We start from the raw sequence: 23,890 nt of genomic DNA on the forward strand, positions 1-23,890 counted from the left end.
AAATAAAAAAAAAAAAAATAAAAAAATAAAAACATCAGCCAGTAGTACGGCAAAAAAGTAGAGCGAAAAACAACGTAAAATAATATAAAATAAACAAACAGGGAAGGGAAAGTAAGAGTAATAATAAGACAAAAAAGTAGTCGATAATCCCCTGTATAATTTAGTCATTAAACCCAATTAATAAAAACGATGTAATTTTAAATTAATGCCAATTATAAATAATTTAGCGGTTCCTCCCCAGAAGGTACCAGTTCCAAAAAACGTGAAATATCACCAAAAATGGGGGTTAAAGAAACTACAAGAAATTAAAATATCGAAATGATAGACTGACCATCGTGCCCCATATCGACAGAGGACCACGAGGCCAATAATGACCATTATTGGCCTCGTGGTCCTCTGTCGATATGGGGCACGATGGTCAGTCTATCATTTCGATATTTTAATTTCTTGTAGTTTCTTTAACCCCCATTTTTGGTGATATTTCACGTTTTTTGGAACTGGTACCTTCTGGGGAGGAACCGCTAAATTATTTATAATTGGCATTAATTTAAAATTACATCGTTTTTATTAATTGGGTTTAATGACTAAATTATACAGGGGATTATCGACTACTTTTTTGTCTTATTATTACTCTTACTTTCCCTTCCCTGTTTGTTTATTTTATATTATTTTACGTTGTTTTTCGCTCTACTTTTTTGCCGTACTACTGGCTGATGTTTTTATTTTTATTTTTTTTTTTTTTTTTATTTTATTTTAAATATCAGATTTATTTCAATTAGCAGATATAATTAGGCTTCATGTGGAGGATTTGCATTTGCTGCCTCTAATGATAGCTTTATATTTATTTATTTTTATTACTCTTGTCTAACTTTTATATTACATCATATAATTAGTGGCAGTAGTGGGTTGATATGCTAATAAGCAGCGCCTGTGCCGCCATCTATTCTTCTCTTTCTATTATATAAGCTGGTTAAGCTTACATTATGTCAGTGGTGTGGCTCTGATCTAGAGTGCTGTCTGTTCTATAGATTATTTCTCGCTGCATAAGGACCACCGCCATGCAAATCCTCTGCATTGGTTGATCTATCGGAGAATGGTAGAGTGGTATGGTTCTTCGATATTTCCGCCTTTGCGATGGTTTGTATGACGATTGAAATGCAGCGATTCCATGACCATTATTGGCCTCGTGGTCCTCTGTCGATATGGGGCATGATGGTCAGTCTATCATTTCGATATTTTAATTTCTTGTAGTTTCTTTAACCCCCATTTTTGGTGATATTTCACGTTTTTTGGGACTGGTACCTTCTGGGGAGGAACCGCTAAATTATTTATAATTGGCATTAATTTAAAATTACATCGTTTTTATTAATTGGGTTTAATGACTAAATTATACAGGGGATTATCGACTACTTTTTTGTCTTATTATTACTCTTACTTTCCCTTCCCTGTTTGTTTATTTTATATTATTTTACGTTGTTTTTCGCTCTACTTTTTTGCCGTACTACTGGCTGATGTTTTTATTTTTATTTTTTTTTTTTTTTTTATTTTATTTTAAATATCAGATTTATTTCAATTAGCAGATATAATTAGGCTTCATGTGGAGGATTTGCATTTGCTGCCTCTAATGATAGCTTTATATTTATTTATTTTTATTACTCTTGTCTAACTTTTATATTACATCATATAATTAGTGGCAGTAGTGGGTTGATATGCTAATAAGCAGCGCCTGTGCCGCCATCTATTCTTCTCTTTCTATTATATAAGCTGGTTAAGCTTACATTATGTCAGTGGTGTGGCTCTGATCTAGAGTGCTGTCTGTTCTATAGATTATTTCTCGCTGCATAAGGACCACCGCCATGCAAATCCTCTGCATTGGTTGATCTATCGGAGAATGGTAGAGTGGTATGGTTCTTCGATATTTCCGCCTTTGCGATGGTTTGTATGACGATTGAAATGCAGCGATTCCATGACCATTATTGGCCTCGTGGTCCTCTGTCGATATGGGGCATGATGGTCAGTCTATCATTTCGATATTTTAATTTCTTGTAGTTTCTTTAACCCCCATTTTTGGTGATATTTCACGTTTTTTGGGACTGGTACCTTCTGGGGAGGAACCGCTAAATTATTTATAATTGGCATTAATTTAAAATTACATCGTTTTTATTAATTGGGTTTAATGACTAAATTATACAGGGGATTATCGACTACTTTTTTGTCTTATTATTACTCTTACTTTCCCTTCCCTGTTTGTTTATTTTATATTATTTTACGTTGTTTTTCGCTCTACTTTTTTGCCGTACTACTGGCTGATGTTTTTATTTTTATTTTTTTTTTTTTTTTTATTTTATTTTAAATATCAGATTTATTTCAATTAGCAGATATAATTAGGCTTCATGTGGAGGATTTGCATTTGCTGCCTCTAATGATAGCTTTATATTTATTTATTTTTATTACTCTTGTCTAACTTTTATATTACATCATATAATTAGTGGCAGTAGTGGGTTGATATGCTAATAAGCAGCGCCTGTGCCGCCATCTATTCTTCTCTTTCTATTATATAAGCTGGTTAAGCTTACATTATGTCAGTGGTGTGGCTCTGATCTAGAGTGCTGTCTGTTCTATAGATTATTTCTCGCTGCATAAGGACCACCGCCATGCAAATCCTCTGCATTGGTTGATCTATCGGAGAATGGTAGAGTGGTATGGTTCTTCGATATTTCCGCCTTTGCGATGGTTTGTATGACGATTGAAATGCAGCGATTCCATGACCATTATTGGCCTCGTGGTCCTCTGTCGATATGGGGCATGATGGTCAGTCTATCATTTCGATATTTTAATTTCTTGTAGTTTCTTTAACCCCCATTTTTGGTGATATTTCACGTTTTTTGGGACTGGTACCTTCTGGGGAGGAACCGCTAAATTATTTATAATTGGCATTAATTTAAAATTACATCGTTTTTATTAATTGGGTTTAATGACTAAATTATACAGGGGATTATCGACTACTTTTTTGTCTTATTATTACTCTTACTTTCCCTTCCCTGTTTGTTTATTTTATATTATTTTACGTTGTTTTTCGCTCTACTTTTTTGCCGTACTACTGGCTGATGTTTTTATTTTTTTTTTTTTTTTTTTTATTTTATTTTAAATATCAGATTTATTTCAATTAGCAGATATATATATATATATATATATATATGTATGTATTTGAGAAATTTCCTATAAGTAAATAATAATGCAATATTAAACTTTAAATGAAAATAAATCAATCAATAATAGTAATATTTTATTATATATAATACATAAAAAATGCTTAATTAAAAAAAATGAATACATAAAAAAAACATAATCATATAATTAATTTTACAAAATTTTTTTTTATAAGTTAATGTATGGAAACAGGACATCAGGAGTTTCTGGGTCCATTTGCATTCTTCTTTTGTGATGCATAGAATAGATGCAGAAAACTCTTTCACCTGCTCCACTGTTTGCAGAAATGGCAAGAATTAAATCCCTCCTGTTCTCGAAAAGAAGAGAATAATGTACTTGACAAAGACAAGAAGAAACTGCATACCTTCAAATGTCAACTGCCATAAGGTCACTGGGATCACAGTGTATAATTTATGCAGATTGCTAATTGGCCCCAACTGCAATTGCCATTCACAAATGAGAGGCTGCATCTACTTCTTATTCTCTCCCTCCCACCAATTTTCAGTCCCAATTTCAAACTATAAATAGTAATTATTTTTTTTAAATTATATAATTATTATTTTTTAGATGTATGCTCTATTATTGTTTCTTAATTATGTGCTCTGTTATTTTCGATTTTCATATGCCACACATCTTTATATCCTTTGACTTAGTGCATCATGGCTAAATTGTCCATACATCCAAAAAAATTAAAATCAAATGAAGTCTCTATATATATATTTATTATATCAAAGCAGTCTAAATTGTGTGAAAATGCAGACAGTTAAGCTACTTAATTTTGAACTCCTCACAATGAATGTGATTCTAAAAAGGTGGTGTTCTTTTAAGCTGCAATTAAACTTTTAATTTTCTTTCAGTTTCATATTGAAATATTTCATTTTATCAGTGTTCAGTTGTATAATTCTTCAGCACTGAGTGCAAACTTCATTATCAAGAAATTCATATAGCTTTAGATATGAATGCACAATATAATAATAACAAAAGTGACATTATAAGTGGAGAAAATTCAGAAATCAAAAAACGTTTTCTACTTCTCAGTGTAATAGAGAGAATAATTTTAAATCTAGAAAATTAATTATACCTTTTGGGCAATGAACACAATTTATAAAGATATTGGTAGTGTGTACGTGTGATACTAATTACACGGTGATCTGATTGAGGTGTATAAGGCCTTGAATGGGTTGAGCACGCTGAATTCTGATGGGATCCTTCCACTTGTTCAGATTACGAACCTAAGGGGACATAAATTCAAATTAAGAAAAGACAGATGTATAATAGATGTGCGGAAATTTGCCTTTAGCCAGCGGGTGGTTGATTGCTGGAACAAACTTCCATCTGTCGTTGTGGAAGTTCACAGGTTGAATAAATTTAAGGAGGAACTGGACAGGCATTTGGAGGGAATGGTGTGATTTTTTTTTTTTTTTTTTTTTTTGCTGATGCTGCATAAGCTCATACACTTGCTTTCTTGCATCACATGCCACTACTACTACTACTAAATTGCAGTGTCTGGACCAGGCACCTGCTATGTGATCTGATTGAAGTGTATAAGGCCTTGAATTGTTTTAACAAGTTCAGTGCTGAAGGGATTCTTACTTTGTCTTGCTTAGATTATGCTCTGCGCATGCATAAATTCAAATTGAGGAAAGACAGTTGTAGAATTGATGTGCAGAAAATTTTCCTTTAGCCAATGGCGGGTCGATTGCTGGAAGAAACTTCCATCTGCCGTTGTGGAAGTTGACAGCTTAAATAAATTCAAGGCAGAATTAGACAAACTTTTGGGGTAAATGGATGGGTGAAATGGGATTTTTTTTTTTTTTTTTGTTGATGCTGTATAAGCTTGCTTTCTTGCATCAAATGCCTCTACTAATGGTAATGCTAAATTGCTCTATGCAGCTAGTTTCTGTAATGCTGCAAAAACACTACATTAACTTGCTTTAATTTTTCCTTTCTTTAACAAAGATTAAAGGGAAAAAAAATCAGTTTCCTGTTAGTGAATATTCTCTAATAAGGCATAAGGATGTTTAACCAGAATTGGTCCGAAAGATTACCACACGAGGGCATTAGCTGTTCATAGTGCTGAACTGAAATGTCACTTTAGATTTCATTGCCCATGCTCCATGGACCTATTAATGATTTTAATCTTTGATGAATGGTTTCGATTTTCTCATGTTGATTTAAATAAGCAGCCAGTTTTAAAACATGTACTCTATACTGATTGATTGCAGTTTTTTGAATATTTGTAAAATAAACCAAAATTTAATGTAACAAAAATGGATAATTGAATTGGTTATTATTTTAACATAGTATTTTTCTTTAGTATCATCTTCTGTTTCCTGCACTAATGGAGTTAGTACAGTATGTGAAAAAACACAAGGTAATTTTGAATTTTAGTTTGTGATGATAATTCCAACCAAACATAATATGAAAATTTCTTAATATACCATAAATGCAAAAAGCTAGTTCTAGTGTACTATATTATTATTTTGGAGAACTTTAATTTTAATATCGATATATTTTTTATAAGTTTTAAAACAACTTATTTTTAAAAAATCTGCTTTTAATAATATTTGTAGGTTGGCAAGTTTTCAGAATTATGAAATAGGTAATTTTTAATTTAGCTTTTTTCAGAATTATGAAAAATTTGGAAACGTTCTCATCTTTTCTTGTCTTGTGGCCAGCAGGTTTATTAAATGCAATAGTTATAATGATCAAACAGAACAAACTATGTTACCAAGAAAGTTGTTTTGGTATTGTCTTACTTTTAAGTAAATGGTATCACCAAAAGAGCAAACCTGCTATTTAAAGGATACCAGACGTTATTACAACCCTTTCATCATTTAATAACCCTGATCAAATAAATACTCTGTAATGAAAATACCTTTCATTCTCTCTCAATTTCAATTTATTTCACTCTAATGAAAATACCTTCCATTCTCTCAATTTCTGTTATGGTAATGAAAATGCCTTTCAAAAGAAAATGTGATTTTCCCACTGTAAAATACTCATTGCCTTGGAGAGCATGCCATTTGATATTTCTTGAATATTGATTGCCATGCATATAGACTTTTTTAAAGTTACAATGTTGTGTAATCATAGTTGTTTACAAAAAGAACTCTCTATGTAACAAAGATATTATGTATAGAGTTCTGTGTTACACTGACTAAACTGTGAGTGAATATTTTGGACTGTACAATAAGTAAGTTAATCAGGTACAATGTAAATATAATTTTAATAAATCACATACTGACAATAAAATCAATTAAAATTCTCTATATGCACACTAAATCCAGTTAATAAATTAATAATGCCAGTGAATACATATAAAACATATGCTAAAACCACAGTATTTTAGAAGGTTTTGACAATTGAATACTGTCTTTATCAACTAAATACAAACAGGGATCTCATTGTAGTGGCATTTGAAAATGCATTTTCATGTGTATTCTCTCCACTTGTCATTCCCTTTTTTCTATCACTGTGAGTCAAAGTGCAACATAAGAGGCTCAGACATAGGGTGATTACAAACTCTGCTGTCTGTATTCATAGTAAATCTCATGTGGAATTGCCAGTAATCAGTAGTAGTATTGCTGTTAATTTGGTGTTTTTTCATCATTCTTTGGTCAGTAACGATTGCTTTGGTGACATCTGTCCTCTTGCTACATTTACTCTGCTGTAGCTAAACCATAATTCATGTTTGATAATGGCATCAACTTGTTTTCTCCTACTATTCCTTTCTCTTAGTCTCACCAGTGTTGCTCGCTCCATAATTCTAACATTTAATTTTATAAATCAGCTGCTGCTCAATCTCCATCAATTCATTAGAGTATGATAGAAAATTACAACTATAAATGGTATCTCTCATTCCCTCAAGAACTAGATTTCAGCACAAAACCTGATAGCATTGAAGTCTTTGAGTAGATGTTCGTTTTTACAGAACTGATTGGAGGGTTTAATTAAAGGGGTAGATAGCCTGTTAGAATCCCTCCAGAAGCTATCTACATTGAATTTTATAACATTTCAGAGCGCTGTCATTTCTGTTAGCCTTGAGTAAAATAGTATGTAGGGTGTGTTGATATGAGGGGTATATCCCTGTTGTGGAAACTTGTTTCAAGCCAATATTTTATATTTATCTAATATGGGGAAACCACATACACTCAGATTAATTCACACCTTGCCAGCCTTATTCCTTCTATCACCCTATTCAGTACACTTGTATGGCACAATAAGGCTAAGTCATTGATACACTTAAAAGTGCGGGACCAGGCTCTATCCTTCAAAACTTATGCTGTACTGTTCTTTTTTGCCAGTGTGCAATATGTAGCATAACTGGTGAACTGTCCTGTGCACATGTCCTGTGCATTTTTCTATACACAGTTGTAAATAGGCACAGCTTGCCCACATTCATCCTGAATGGATAATTCAAAATATTATTGCTGTGAATTTTGCAAATATCGCCTTTATGAAATATCATTTATCTTAGTAGAAAACACATTAGCCATCTCAATAGAAAACACGTGCTTACACAGCCAATTCATAACTAAATTGGCTGTGTAAGCATTCACTGGAAAATTCCATTAGGCAAGGGATCAAATCAAAAATCTGTTTGTATGGCACATACAAACAGATTAGAGTTCAAGCATAAATTTAAGTTGCTCTCTCACTAGTCATTTTAACACAATGCAAGGAATGCTGTATCCATATGCAAGTATATAACAAGAATGTTCTTGTTTATACGCCGGCATGACCGCCAGATCAGAGGAGTTTACAGTAAATCATAAATGCACTCGTTAATTGTATTTAGCAATTACAGGTGTGAACCACAGCAAGTCTGTGACTGCCAACACTCAAAGAGCGTGTGCTACTGCACTCTCACTGCTGACTACTTAGCTACATTGAGACAATGTTGAATGATGAGTGTAGCACCTCTTTGGATGGCCTGTGTAGTGTTAAGTTAGTTTGGTGTGACTGACATAAGCACTGGGAAAACAAAAATGAGAATAGGAGTGCATTATAGTCCTCCTAATGACTGTGAAGTATAACAAACAACTATACAGAGAAATAGATTGGGCCAGTAAATCATTTGTCATGCAGAAGGTAATTTTCCTGATATTGACTGGAACTTGTGAGTTGGTCACTTGCACATTGGCAAGATTTTTGTGGATTTATTGGACGAGTGTTTTTGTAAAGTAGAATTTTAGAGAGGCAACAAGGGGAAGTAATACTCTTGATTATTATCAGCAGTGATTCTTCATTCATTAAGAATATGCAGGTAAAGGACCCATTGAGTCTATTACCTGTATATTTTGGCTTTTGCTTTCATAAGAGTGGCTACAGTTATCTCAGACAATTTTTAAATTCTATGCAGTGGGCACCTCCGTAGCCAGATGGGCAGGATCAGCAGTGCGTAGCACATGCTTCTTGATTAGACTGGGGTTCAAGCCTGTGACAACCAAATACAGAGGATGCAGAAAGGTCAGGGAATGACCACCGCATATCCCCGCAGCAATACGGCCTTAGTTGCTAATGCTCCTATAAACCAAATAACAAACAACATAACAATTCTATGCAGTGGGAAACTGATAATGTTACTGGTAATGAAACTGATAATGTTCATTTGCTTTCTCCATTAGCCGTGATATTACGTGAAGGTGATCCATAGTTGAGAATCCTGTTCTAAAGCCAGCATGCTCTTTCAGTTGATTGCCAGCATGCTCTTTCTAATCTGTTAGTAATGACCCTTGTGGACAACTTCTGGATGTGGGACAACAAGCTAATTGGTTTATAATTTCCAATTTCTGATTTATCTCCTTTCTTATTTTTTTCATTTATTTAATTTATTTTTATGAAAACCCCAAATACGAGAGGTATTAGAACCTATAGTACTTAGTACTGTGCTTGGGTTGGAGGTTGAGAAGACGAAAGAAGATATTTGTTGACATTAGACTTGAGCCTCTGTAGACTGTAATTTTCAGGAAATATGTATGAAGGAAGGTTGTTCCAGAAAACAGCAATTGAATGAATAAACGAGGAAGGTGAAAAGTTTGTTCTGTGAGTTGAAGTTGGACAGTAAATTGATGTTGGCTGGTGGCTGCACGTGTTTGGACTGTTTTGAAAGAGAGAGAGAGAGAGGGAGAGAGCGGGAATTATAGAAGCCAATTGAGAAGAACAGTGCCCGTGGAAGTATCTGTAGAAAAGGCATGCAGCAGAAACAATTTATCTATGAGATAGAGAGTGGAGAGAGACTCTATAAAATGAGTCATTAATTAACCTAACTGCCCTCTTCCTAATGTAATCTAGAAGCCTGAGAGAGGTTTTGGGGGCACCGCCCCCAGATGTGGCAACAATATTTCATGGTAGAGTGGATTTGTGATTTGAACAAAGTGAACAGCTGTTTGGAAGATAAGTAACACCAAGAGCGAAAGAGAAAACCAAGTTTTTTATATGCAGAGGAAGCAATATTTGTAATGTGCTTGTGCCAAGAGAGATTAGAAGTCAGGGTAATCCCCAAAAGAGATATACCATTTTGCCTAGAAATCGGAGTGTCACCAAATATCTCACAAAAGAGATTCTTCTGCTCCTATGTAAGCATATAAGACAAAACTGAGTTTTAGAAGGATTGAAATCAACAAAGTTGTCTTTGCCCCACTGGCGAATTACTTGGAGATCGGGCATTTAAGGAATTGGTAGCAGATATTCGAGAAGTTGAAGCTAATTGAGCAGGGCAAGGTTTCTCAAAATGGAAAGTGGAATGCAATGTGCTATTATCAGAAAAACAAGATCAAATGCCTTTGAGATGTCGAGAGCAATTGCTTGTGCTTCACCCAACTTTTCCACTGAATCTGTCCATAAATGGGTAACACAAAACAGAATATCACCAGTGGATCGACACTGACGGAATCCATACTGGCGATCAGTGATCAGACGGAAAGTTTATAGGTAGTTTAAGAGTTGGCAGTTAATTGATTTCTATATTACTTTAGAAAGAGTAGAAGTAATTGCAATGGGACAATAATTTGATGGGAGGGATTTGTCACCCTTTTTAGGACTGGCTGGATATGAGCAAATTTCCAAGTAGAAGGAAAAACACCTTTGGAAAGGAAGTGAAAAAAGGCGGCAAAAACAGGAGTATGTTTAGGAGAAAAGGTTTTGAGAACAAGTGGAGAAATACCTTCAGGACCTGAAGCTTTTTTAGCATCAAGATACATCAAAATCATTCTGACATCTTTTTGACAGAAGACCACAGGAGGCATTGAATGAAGCATATTGGGAATGGTGGAAGATGTTTTACCAAGATCATTGATATAGTAGTTGGAAGAAAAATGGGATGCTAGCAGGTCAATTTTATCCTTGGCTGAAGTGACAACAGAACCATCTGGTTTTGACAGAGGTGGGAGGGAGCATTGATGGGAAAAAGTTGCGGCCAATAGCTTTGGCAAGAGACTAGAATGCTAGGCTAGCATTAGGCCAAGAAGCAAGTTTTCTACTCTTAGCCTGTTCAAAATCTAGTTTGGACTGATTAATAACTGCTTTACAATTGTTGCAAACTTTGGTGTAGGCAGAAAATGAATCTGAAGATTTGGAAACAAGCCAATTACAATATGCAACGTTCTTCTCTTGTGAACAGCCTTAGCAAATTTATTGGAAAACCAAGGTTTAGATAAAAGATGAGATTTTAAAGTGGAGTGTGGAATAAAGGATTCCATTCCTAAAAGAATAATTTCACTGACACGATCTGAGCAAACATTGACATCAGAAGTTTTGAAACAGTAATCCATCCAAGGAAAAGAAGAAAAGAAATCTCATGTCAGTCACATCGACCAGCTAGGTCGGTGTGACTAGAAAACGGAAGCCAGCTGGAGTTGTGAACATTAAAATCACCAAGGACAATTACTCACTGTTAGGAAAGTTGTACTGGAGAAAGTCAAGTTGCAAAGAGAGGAAGTCAAAGTGCCCAAGTGATTAGTGGAGTAGGGAAAATTGTAGAGACAACAGATGAATTTTACACAATGAGGTAGAGAGATTTTAAGCCAGAGAAGATCAAAAAGAGGAGATTCCAAATTACGATGTCTCTGACATGGAATATTGGAACAGACATATGCACACGTACCACCTTTGAGGCGAAAGGAATCATACAGCAAATAATGTGGGCATCTGAGATGAGCAGCAGTTGACTCAACTGATAACAGAGATTCTGTCAGAAAAAGTACATGGGGTTTGGCAGATGGCAAATGGAAATGGACATCGTTGAGATTAGAATTGAGACCACGTATATTTGTGAAATTAACTAGGAAGTGTTTGGGAGGTTTAGATCTTTTTGCAGATAAGCTTACTCTATTAGTTTGACAATTTATGGTGTATTCAATAGTAAGAAAAAGTGGGGGGAACATGCTGTATGAAGTAATGAAATTTTTGGATATGGCATACACATGGTAGGAATATACCCAGATCCTTGACATAATGTGGCCTCCACAATGCCCCTGCATACACACTACTCAGAATCCCTCCAGTCACTATCTGGCAGAGTAGAGGTAGCAAGATTATACACCAGCTAATCCGGAAACCTCCTAAAGAGTTACCAATAGGTTTGGTCTGGTGTACTAACTAGCGGCTGGCCTGCGAACACCGTTTTAGAGCTGTACCCTCGAAATGTAAGGAAGATTTGATCTCCCCATGATGTTCAACATAACCTCAAAAGTCATCAGTCATACTGAATGATGGAAGAGATGAGGGAAGGGTTGACTGGAACTTAGCTTTGGAGACTAAACATGGGTTCCACCACTTCAAGCCTCCAATAAGTAAAGTGGTGGTATTGCACCAGTTGATGAGAGTCATCTACCACCTAGTATTGCCTGGTAACACAGAGGGACAGCATTCCTTCAGGTGGTTTGGGTGCCACACCTCGACCCCTGCTTTGGTTCACACCTGGGTGGTCACCCACAGTGAGCTTGTGCATCGAGGTTGTACCCAGGATTACTAACAGTCCCACCATCGTGAAGGTGCAAGCAGAGGATTTGGCTGTCACAGACTATCCAGACTTTGCCAAAATTGGGTCCACTTGACTTGAATGCCACCCGAATATCAGTTTCATTAGCGTTTTAAACTCCCAGGTGGCAAGTACAGCTTGTCTGGTTTGTCTGAGAGAATGTCTGTGACAACCTCAAGGACCAATTATGCAGCATAACTATGATTGCATTATTACACTCCTTAGGTGCCGTGCCTTTTCTAATGCATTTTGTGAAGTCTTGCCAGTTTCTGTGTCATGTCTGTTCCTCCCAATTTTAACACCTCTATAGTAACTTCATCTTCCCCTGGGTCTTTCTGATTCTTCATTTTCTTCATTGCATATTCTACCTCATCAGGAAGGATATTGAGTATGTCATATGTTTTACTAATTTGTGATCTGTCTTCCCCACTGCTGGCATCATTCCCTCGCTTCTTGTATTTGTATAATTCTCTATTAGTCTTCTGCTATATGAATTATGCCATCTCTGCTATTTATAAGTACACGTACAGTTTCAGTATCAGTATGTTTCAGTATCATTTGTCTTTCTGTATTACTGCTCATGACTGCTTATTTAAATTCTTTCTTTTCCTTTAATGCTTGTTCTACTTTTCTTGTGTTATATCTTCTTATGTCCACTCTGAGTCTCTTTCTAATGACTTTGCATAACTCAGTATACTCAATTTTATCCTTGTCACTGTTTATCTTGCTGTTCATTTGTCTTCAGTTCATAATAACAAATGTTTCTTGACTAATTTTTTCTTCTTTGGATTTCTTTTTACCTATAGGTTTCTTGGGCTTTATCACTTTCAGAAAGGTGTAGTATTCCTCATCGATACCTTGGTCCTGAACAGTCTGAAGAAGCTCAAACTTGTTCTAAGTTCCAGTACATACTGCTTTTTCTTCTCTTCTGTTATCTCAAAGACCTTCGTATTATTTATTCCAGTCAGTTTTTTTTCTTTCTTTTCTTACATCTATGTCAAGTGTGCATCTTACCATTTTGTGATCACTTCTAACATTTACCTTGTTCAGGATGGTAACATCATTCACGATATATCTTCTGTTAGTGAGGATGGTCGATTTCATTAGTTATTACTCCATTTGGGCTTTTTCATGTCCACTTTTGGTTTCACCCTTTTCTTGGAAAAAAGTGTTCATTAGTGATATTCCTCGAGATTCTGCAAATTCCACATGTCGTTTACCTCTTTCATTTCTTTCACCAATTCCAAAATTTCTTATAGTTCCCCTTTCTGTGCTGTTTTGTCTCTTTCCAACCTTAGCATTGAAGTCCCCCATAATGATAGTGTAGTGGGTTTTCTGCTCATCTAGAAGACTCTCAATTTCAGTGTACATTTCTTCAACCTCTTCATCACAATGGCTCGATGTTGGTGCATAAATCATTATAACCTTTAGCTTGTACCTCTTAGAAATCCTGAGTAGTAGTCTTGATGCCCTTGGTGATGTACTTTTGAATTCCAAAATGTTGTTTTTTATATCTTCATGGACCAAAAAGCCAACTCCATATTGGATCCATCAGTGTTTTAGACGTATTGTCTGATGACACACAGATTGCCTATTCCCCTCTAAGCCAATGTTACCACCAGCAAATTCTAAATGGGAATCATTCAGGAAAGTAAATATAGAAGCTACTAAGTATTTCGTACCAACCAAGAAATATTATTCAAAGCATAGACCTGAATGGATGCCAGTTGAACAAAGGAAACCTGTGGCAGAGAAGAAAAATGGATGGGATGCATATAATTATCAGGTGATACAGAAGCCTATGTTAGATAGAAACTATTCTGCAATCAAGTTATAAAGGAGATTAGTCAAATTAAGGCAGACTAGAGAAGTCTCTGGCAGAGAATGCAAAGAAAAGCAGCAAAGACTTCTTTACTTATGTTAACAATAGAAGAAATCACATCGGTCTAATTGATATCCGTGGTTTTACTGTTGATGATCTTGCTGAGGTTTCCAACAAACTGAATAAGAATTTTGCATCTACATTCACAAATGATGAGGATGGCAGCAGCTTATCAAACTTTAACAGGGAGCAAAATGATTTTGTGATAACTGAGAGGAAAGTGGAAGAGAAATTGTTGAAGCTAAACAAAAAAGGCAGTTGGGATGAATCGGATCTATCCACTTATATTAAGGGAGACAGTAAGGTAGGTAAGCAAACCCTTAGCCATAATTACGAGGGTATCTTTGGATTCAGGGGAGGTCCTTGTGGACTGTAGATGAGCAAATGTATCCCAAATTCACAAAGGGAGATCAACATGTTACATGAGTAATTACAGACCATTTAGCTTAACTTCTGTTTCAAGGGAATTATGGAGTCACTGATAAAGAAGTAATGCAGAACCATCTAGACAGGAATGATTTATATATTGCAGTCACAGCATGGATTTGTTGGGGAGCGATCTTGTCTTTGACAAATCTGATTGGATATTATGATGGAATAACAAAGGAACTGGATTGGATGCAAAAAATAATTTTGATACTGTATACTTGGATTTCAGGAAATATTTCAGAAAAACTGTTTGCTTAAAAGACTGCTGTACAGATCGTAATGGTGTGGTATTAAGGGCATGTTACTAGACACTGATCTTTGTGGACTAATGTTATTAGTGGAGTTCTTCCAGAGTTGAATGCTGGGCCCATTGTTGTTTTCTGTACTTATTAATGATATTGATGAAAGTATATCAGGCTTAATGCTTAAGTTTACAGATGATAGAAAAATTGGCAGGGTGGTTAAAGACAATAATCAAAGTAGGCCACTGTAACTAGATCTAGAAAATTAGGCCAATGGACTGAGAAATGGCAGTTGAAGTTTAACATTGACAAATGTAAGGTACTAGGAATGGGTAGCAGTAATCCCAGATTAACATACCAGCTGTGTGGCACTACACTCATGGTAAAGGAAAATGAAAAAAACCTGGTGGTAATTGTGCAGTCCAGTGTGATGTTCTTTGAGCGATACAGACAAGCTGCCAGAACAGCTCACGGTTTTGTCAATGATATACAAGAATCTTGTCAGCAGGAATAAGAAGGTGAATATTCCATTGTAAGAGAATTTTTAGGTCTCATCTTGAGTACTGCACAGAGGTCTGATGGCCTCATTTTAGAAAAGATATTGATTTGCTGGAATGGGTGCAGAGAAGGGCATTGAAATTTGATGAAGGGAGCAAAATGGTGGTCTTACCAAGAAAGGCTTTAGTTCTGCAAATTGCAGCATCTGGCAACCAGGCACTTGCGAGTGATCTGATTGAGGTGGTTAAGGCTTTGAATGGATTGAGCAAGCTCAATGCTGATGGCATTTTTTCTCTTGCTTATATTACACTTGTGATGGGGCATAAATTAAAATTGAGTAAGGATGGTTGCAGGACAGATGTGTAGAAGTCAAACGTGTTTTCTTTCAACCAGTGGGGTGGTTGTTTGTTGGAACAAACTTCCTCTGTTGTGGTGGAAAGTGGGTAGTTTGAATGAATTCAAAGAACTAAGCAAACTTTTGAAGGGGAAGGACAGGTAATGTGGGAGTTTTTTTTTTGTTTTTTTTTTTTGCTGATACTTTATAAGCTTCCTTTTTTGCATCATTTTCTACTACTAATACTAATATATCAAGGTTCCCGACTTTAAAAATTTCCCATTACATTTTTTTTCCCTATTCTTTCACAGAACATAAAGATGATGTTTTGTCTTAACGGATTGTCCCCTTTGCTTAAGTTTGCTTCAGAGTTTAAATGAGACCAGGCTCTTTTTTTCCAGAGTGTGTTGGTGCATAAAACTGTTAAATGCACATCAGAAATCCAGAAATATAAAGTGGAGAACAAAGTCACATACTCAGAGGTAAGAAGACAAATAAACAAAACAGGTTAGAGTATACATATGCTAGCTGCTCAATATTTTCAGTGAGTGGTATTCAGATATATGTATCAGTTCTTCAAAATGTATCTATTACTAATTGGGCATGTTCCTTGCTTTCTTTTTCCAAACAGTGACCTTCGCAACAAACAACCAAACAAACCAGTTATATCCCAGTTACCATTCCAGCTGATGTTCCTCCAATGATAAAATCAAAATAAACACAAAACAAAGATAGATTGATGCAAGCAATTTACAACTAAAATGCAGTCAGAATCAAAAACAACCAAATATCCATAATGGAAAGAATCCTTCAGTAGAGGGTTTCGGAATACAAAGTACAATTTACATGATCTTATTGATTGATATGCACCAGCAGGCATATTCTTACAGGAAGCTTATTTCGATTCACAAGTATGTCCTACAATTAAAAATTTTACTACTACCTTCAGATGAGATAGGAGTATTGAGTTGCCAGCCCATGGAGAAGTGGCAGTTTTTGTTATATAAACAGTGTCCCATTCAAACATGTTTCTCTTCAGACTCCTTTAAAAGTAATGGCAGTGTGTATTGCAATTGGTAGAGTATCACTCTTACTTCGCTTCTATATTTCTCCCTCCTAATTCCTCTTTCTTCTCAGATGACACGGAAAATCTAATAGATCAGCTGCCATATCCATTCTGCTTACTCAGGGATTTCGATGCTCATCATCCACTATGGGGATCTCCAACAATGAACAAGAGAAGTAATGTAATAGAATCCCTGCTTGGTGCTTATCAACTTACCCTGTTAAATACTAGTGAGCCTACTGTCTCCATTTTTATACAAGATCCATGACTGCAATAGACCTTTCACTCTCTTCTCCCACCATATATGCCTAGAGTGGTCAATTCTTGAACACCGACTAAATAGTGATCATTTACTGATTCTTTGCAAATTCTAAACTAGGTGAACTCACCTCAGTTGCATCACCCCCTTTGAAATTTTGTAAGGCACACTGGAATGAACATGCCCCTTGTGTTTAGTTTCACAATGAAATAGTCCAATTCTAGCCCATAGATAATGTCATTGAACGTGTGACCAACCAGCAAATTTTACAGAAGATTGAATATATAACAAACTAGCAGATTTTACAAGCTGCTACCTCTGTAATTACCAAAATCTTTGCTAGAAAAATGCAAACCTAGCAATTATTGTGGAATCAGGAACATATGCATGCTAAACAGGGGGAATAATAGAGCTTAGAATCTGTTTTGCAAATTCACTACAACTAGTATCTGTATTAACTTTAAAAGACTCAAAGCCAAGTTCTGCCAAATAAGAAGAAAAGCAAGGAAAGATTCCTGGATTAGTTTTGCTTCAGTTATTAAAAATAACACAGATATCTGACTCATCTGGAAGAAAATTCAAACACTTAATGGCAAATACGTGCAGTCCCTAGCCTCAATGCCAAACTGGAAAGGGCAGCAATTGTCCTCACTGCCAGAAATAACAGACACCATAGCCAAATAATTTGCCTGTATATCAGCAGTATCTGCTTACAATCCAGTTTTTTTATGTAGACACCATAAAATCAACTTCTCTGCTATGGTATCATACCCATACAACTAGCCATTCAACAAAACTTTTAGAATCTCTCAATAAAACAATCTGTAGTGCTGGTCTAGATGGAGTCTAGTACATAATGTTAAAACAACTAAATAGCAAAGGAAAAAGCTCATTGTTAAATTTCTACAAGCAAATATTTTAGAAAATAGTAACCAAGACTTCTGGCATTACTCAATTTTCCTAGCTTTCTCGAAGCCAGGAAAGGCTTGTACCTTTCCACATAATTACAGGGTGATTTCACTGACTAGCTGATGGCAAACTCCTAGAAAAAAAAAATTGTTCACAGGCTAACATGGTTCCTGGAAATTAAAAATTTGTTAAACAGTAATCAGTATTTGTAAAATAATCTAATACAGTAATCAGTACAGGTTTCAAAAGAATCAGTTCACATTAGACATGATATTCAAAGCAGAAACAAACGTCTGCAATGCTCTCATAAGGAGACAACCTGGTCATGGTTAATCTCAATATTCAGAACACCTTTGATACCACTTGGAGATATGGTGTCCTTCAAGATCTTCATTCTTTTGGTTTGAGAGGTCAGTTACCCCAATTCATACAAAACTTATTACGCCATAGAAAGTTTCAGGTTAGTTATCTGAACACCCAGGATTTGAAGACCCTCACCCTATTCTTCACTAACATTTCCTAGATTTTCTGAGAAGTAATTGATGTGGGAGTGTGAAAAATGTACCTTGACACTGTAGCAGCTCAGCTCTCTGAAGTTTGTTGAACATATTTTCAACTATATTCTTGTAGTCTGGATCTCTGTTGTTCCCTTAGAAGCTCAACAACAGACCCTAATCCGTGCCTGTTTTTCTTCTTTATTCATAAGTTCCCTCTCAGTCTGAGGTCCAAAAAATACCTTGTTTTAGCTTCTCTTGGGTGATCAATGGAATTTAGTACAAAGGTGGTTGAAGCAGGGACTTTCCTGAGTTAAAGCATTCATCAAACCCAGTTTGATGTGCAAGATTTGAAGGAGGACAGTTTTCAGGTTTTCTAGTGGTTTATGAATTATGTTCTTTGATCCAGGAAACAAACTGCCCCTCTTTGGCCAGATTTTGACATCCCAGTGCTTGCTTTCTCCTTGACTGTCCTTACTCCTTTTTTGTCACACAAAAAGCGAAGCAAGATTGCATGCCCAAGAAATATGATATGCATATTTCTTGGCATTGCATATGATATAAATTACTATATATTTATATGCATATGATATAAATGACTTTAATGTCAGCACAGACCAACCAACCATTTTCTCATACTTAATAATTGTCATCAACTTCTTCAAGTTCTCAAATGTTTCTTTCATATGCACAGAGTTATGCTACTGGAATTGACCCATATATATTTCCATTTTGGAGCAACACACCTCTGCAGTCCTCTTTATTGAGTCAATAAAAAGTCTCCACTATGTAGGATTGTAACTAATTCCTAAACAGTTAAGTCATTTATATTACCGAAAAAATAAAAACCCATAGGATCATTCTCTGAAAAGTAAAGACTAATTTTCATTCTCTACATATGTACCATGAAAAAAATGTCCCATGTGCTAGAAAATTTTTTGATATAAGTATAGAAGCAAGGAGTACTGCAGATTCCTTTGATAAATATAAATCTGTTACCAGATCACAGAGTTCATGATGTGAAAACAGTTGAGCACTGGACTCAATGTCTCCAGGCATGTTAGACTTCAGTCCCACCTTCAGAAGCTTCACTTTCAGCACTCTCTGCTGCTACATCCTTCAGTATAATTGGAGGGCATGGAATTGGCAGGTTATCTCTTTGTGGGACTGCTCTAATGGCAGATGGAATATTAAGATACACATTGACATTCCTACTGTTCATTGTGTCCCTCTACATTAACTAAGAAAAAGTAACAGTCATCACAGTTTGTAGGCTCCTGTCTACAAATGGGAATAGGAATTACAATATGCCATAGCCTTCTTTTTATCATTTTCCCACAATCCCAATGCTTCAACACAGGTTTGACAAAGTTTATGTGGAGTCCATTATTTATATTGGTCATCAAGTTTCACTCCAAAATAAGCACAATGCACATTTTTTACAAATTCTGTAATATCTTGTCTTTGCTTGAGGACTACATAACTTCCACAAATATAACAGAATAAATTTGGATTGTCCAAACATTTGCATGAAGATGCAAATTTGGCACAAATATGACACAATAACCTCAAAAATAAACTGAGCTCACATTGATAAACACTGCTGCATGGAGCTTTCTAGGTCAAGAAACAAATGACTGAAGTCATGTTGCTAACGTATGAAGATTAAGTTTACAAATTCCCAGTATTTACAACTAACTTAATACATTTAATAATAAAACTTATGAAGTCAACTTAAGTGATTTGTGAAAAAATGGTATGTGATAGAAAAAAACAAATAACACATCTGAACTCAGCTTAAAATACTAAGTTAAAAACATATTAGTTTACAAACATCAAAAACCATGTAGAGTGATGTAATTCTTTACAGAATATATTTACTTTTTTTTTTTTTTTTTTTTTTTTCAAAGTCAGTATTTTTCTTCACATGGTATATATTTGCTTTGTAAGTTGGCAGTGCATCTCACACATGCCCTGCATGCACTTATTTGACATTCCTGTTTGAAAAAACAGCTTAAATGTTTGTTGGCTTTGCTGACAACAGGCAGTGCTATCAAACAATAGCTTGGAAATGTTGCATCAGCCAATGTATGAAAGTCCAAATTTGGGGTACGAAAGCACTCCATTCACCCCACCTCCTCACTGTTCTTTCTCTCCAACTCCACAACCTTTTCATTAACACTACTACTTTTGAAATATTTCAAGAGCATAATATAGTTATTTACCAAATATTCTCTGTACCAAGGATATCAAGGGATATGAGAACCTTGACATGGTTCTCATATCCCAGTTTGGGGACCCCTGACTTTGGTTAAAAAGTTATTATAAGAAAAAGCTGCTGCAGTTAGGGACCTGGTATTTTATTTTAAAAATACATAGTTATGTTAATCATAAAAAAAAAAAAAAAATACAAGTCTAAAAAATTTAATTTCAATCCAAAATTCTAATTCAGAAATAATTGCCTTTCCTCCTGGATCGACATTGATGGAATCCATACTGGCGATCGTTGATCAGATGGAAGGTTTCAAGGTAGTTTAAGAGTTGGCGGTTAATTGATTTCTCCATTACTTTAGAAAGAGTAGAAGTAATTGCAATAGGACGATAATTGGATGGGAGAGATTTGTCACCCTTTTTAGGAACTGGCTGGATATGAGCAAATTTCCAAGCAGAAGGAAAAAACACCTTTGGAATAAGAAAGTGAAAAAAGGCAGCAGAGAATAGGAGTAAGTTTAGGAGCACAGGTTTTGAGAAAAAAGTGGAGAAATACCATCGGGACCCGGAGCTTTCTTAGTATCAAGATTCGTCAAAATCTTTCTGACATCCTTTTGACGGAAGACTACAGGAGGCATTGAATGGAGCATGTTGGGAATGGTGGGAGGTGTTTTACCAAGATCATTAATACATGAGTTGGAAACAAAATGGGATGCTAGCAGGTCCTTGGCTGAAGTGACAACAGAACCATCTGGTTTGGACAGAGGTGGGAGCAGAGATGGACAAAAGTTGCAGCCAATAGCTTTGGCAAGAGACCAGAATGCTCATCTACCATTAGGGCAAGAAGCAAGTTTTCTACTCTTAGCCTGTTCAAACTCTAGTTTGGACTGATTAATAACTGCTTTACAATTGTTGCGAGCTTTGGTGTAGGCAGAAAATGAAACTGAAGAATTAGAAACAAGCCAATTATGATATGCAACATTCTTCTCTTGAACAGCCTTAGCACATTTATTGGAAAACCAAGGTTTAGATAAAGGACGAGATTTTAAAGTGGAGTGTGGGATAAAGGATTCCATTCCTGCAAGAATAATTTCACTGACACGATCTGAGCAAACGTTGACATCAGAAGTTTTGAAACAGTAATCCGACTGAAGAAAAGAAGTCTCACAGGTCATCTCATTTTGCATTCTTGTAATGCTAAACAACACGAGGTTGGGAATAGCCATGAGATAAAGGCTCCATTGGAGAAGAGACACTCACCAAGTTGTGATATGAAGTGCCTAAAGGACCTCTCACTTTGACCGTGTACTTAGAAGGGTTGTTTGTGAGAAAAAGATCAAGTGTTTGGCTGTATGATTAGGATTGTCCGTTATTCTTGTAGGTAAATGAACAATCTGTGCACGGTCATTAGTAATTGCAAAAGCCTCAGCATCTCGACCAGCTGGGTCGGTGTGACTAGAAAACGGAAGCCAGCTGGAGTTGTGAACATTAAAATCACCAAGGAAAATTACCTCACTGTTAGGAAAGTTGGACTGGAGAAAGAAGAAAAGAAGTCTCACAGGTCATCCCATTTTGTATTCTTGTAATGATAATAATTTTTTTTATCATAATTTGATCATAATTTTTTTTTTTTACAACATACTTTTATTCGTCATTCATATTTTGATGGTCCTTTTCAAATTAGCTCACATTTGATTAAATGCGCTTACTGCAACATTCCTACCATTCTTCAAAACATGGTGAAAACCATTTTTTTAAATAATGGTAGGAATGTTTTGTCATGTGTTTGAGAATTGCCTCCAATTTCATTACAACTTCCTCTGCTAAACTGGAAATGTTTTTCCCCCACAACTCCTTTAACTTAGGAAATAAAAAAAAAAAAAAATCGCAGAGTGCAAGGTCAAGGCTGTAGGGTTGATGAGGAACACATTTGACATTAATACTGGCTAGGTACTCAATGAACGTATGAGTAGTGTGTGGTCTTGCACCTTTCCTGCAGAAGCCACAAATTTTGCTTTTTTTGGTGTTGGTGATGGCATACACTTCCAGAGTTTTGTTGCTTACCCACTGGGTCAAAATGGTGAAGCCATGTCTCATCTGCTGTCACCTTGTCCAGAACCTGGTTTTTGTGGTGACAGCAGTGGTTGGAGCTGCAGGACCCCATGATCTTTGTGATTGAATCATGGTCATCTTTAAGCATTCTAAACCACCTGCGAGCTGTGCTGTATGGAAATGTAGATTCACAATAAGCCTCTTTTAACATTTAATATGCTTCAGTTGATGTTTCCTTCAGATGGAAACAAATTTTGTTTCCATCTGAACTGAACAGGCATAACTTGACCAACCTCCACAGTGTGCATGAGTAAACTGTGCAGTTGCTGTGATGCAGCTTGGTTCAATCTTAAATTCTGCAGCTCAGCTAGAAATAGCAAACAGTATGGTTGTTCATGAAAAATTATGATCATTCTTTGTTGAAAAACCCTGTATTTTTAAACTTTGTATTTCAGGCTATTCGTCAGATTTTCATTAATTTTGATAAAGCATATATTTAGAGCATTGTATAAAAGCAATTAAAAATAGTTGTAAAACATTATTATTTAATGGAAAAAAAATTGTTAAAATATTCATTGTAGTTTCTCATGCTGATTGGAATAATTTGTTATTTTAGAAGTTTTCCATCAAATAATCTTTTCACCTATGTAAGTTAACTTATATTCAATTTTGTTGTTTAAAGGTTCATGGTTGTCGTTTATTAGAATTAGTGTATAAACATTCTGCATCAGGAATTCCACAAGTTGCAGAGGCAATGAAAAGGTAAGGTAAAAAATTTGAATCCTCTAGAGTCTATTCTGTTTGTTTAAAGCATTAGTAGAGGCATAAGATGCAGAAAAGCAAGCTTATACAGCATCAGCCAAAAAAAAAACTTCTCATTTCACCCATCCATTCACTCCAAAAGTTTGTCTAGTTTTTTAGTTTTGCTTTCAGTTAATTTAAGCTCAACTTCTACGACAGATGGAAGCTTGTTTCAGCAATCAACTACCCACTGGCTAAAGACACATTTCCACACATCTACAACTGTTCTATTCTACAACTGTCTTTCCACAATTTGAATTTATGCACCCTCAGGTACGTAATCTTAACAAGCGGAAGAATCCCATCAGCATTGAGCCTGCTCAACCCATTCAAGGCCTTGTACACCTTGATCAGATCACTTCACAGGTGCTTAGTCTCCAGACACTGCAATTTGCAGAACTTAAGCCTCTCTTGGTAAGAGAGGCTTAAAGTGTCATCTCACCAATCTCGTTGCCCTCCTTTGTACTCGTTTCAGCAGCTCTACATTCTTCCTAAAATGAGGCCTCCAGACCTGTATGCA

The 23,890-nt window shown here is 35.7% G+C and overlaps 1 protein-coding gene across 3 annotated transcripts in view; it reads left to right on the forward strand.

Moving 5' to 3' along the window:
* Positions 1-23,890, forward strand: part of LOC150089350 (gamma-tubulin complex component 4-like) — a 290,737-nt gene that overhangs the window by 35,002 nt on the left and 231,845 nt on the right. For all 3 annotated transcript variants that reach the window (XM_090389092.1, XM_090389086.1, XM_090389099.1), the window contains exons 4-5: positions 5,528-5,584; positions 23,252-23,331. In XM_090389092.1, coding sequence (XP_090245218.1) covers positions 5,528-5,584; positions 23,252-23,331 — 137 coding nt within the window. The remainder of the gene's footprint in view (positions 1-5,527; positions 5,585-23,251; positions 23,332-23,890) is intronic.

Source organism: Mastigoproctus giganteus, chromosome 2 (genome assembly GCF_048544385.1).
Source record: "Mastigoproctus giganteus isolate SK-2022 chromosome 2, ASM4854438v1, whole genome shotgun sequence".
NCBI classification, from domain to species: Eukaryota; Metazoa; Arthropoda; class Arachnida; order Uropygi; family Thelyphonidae; genus Mastigoproctus; species Mastigoproctus giganteus.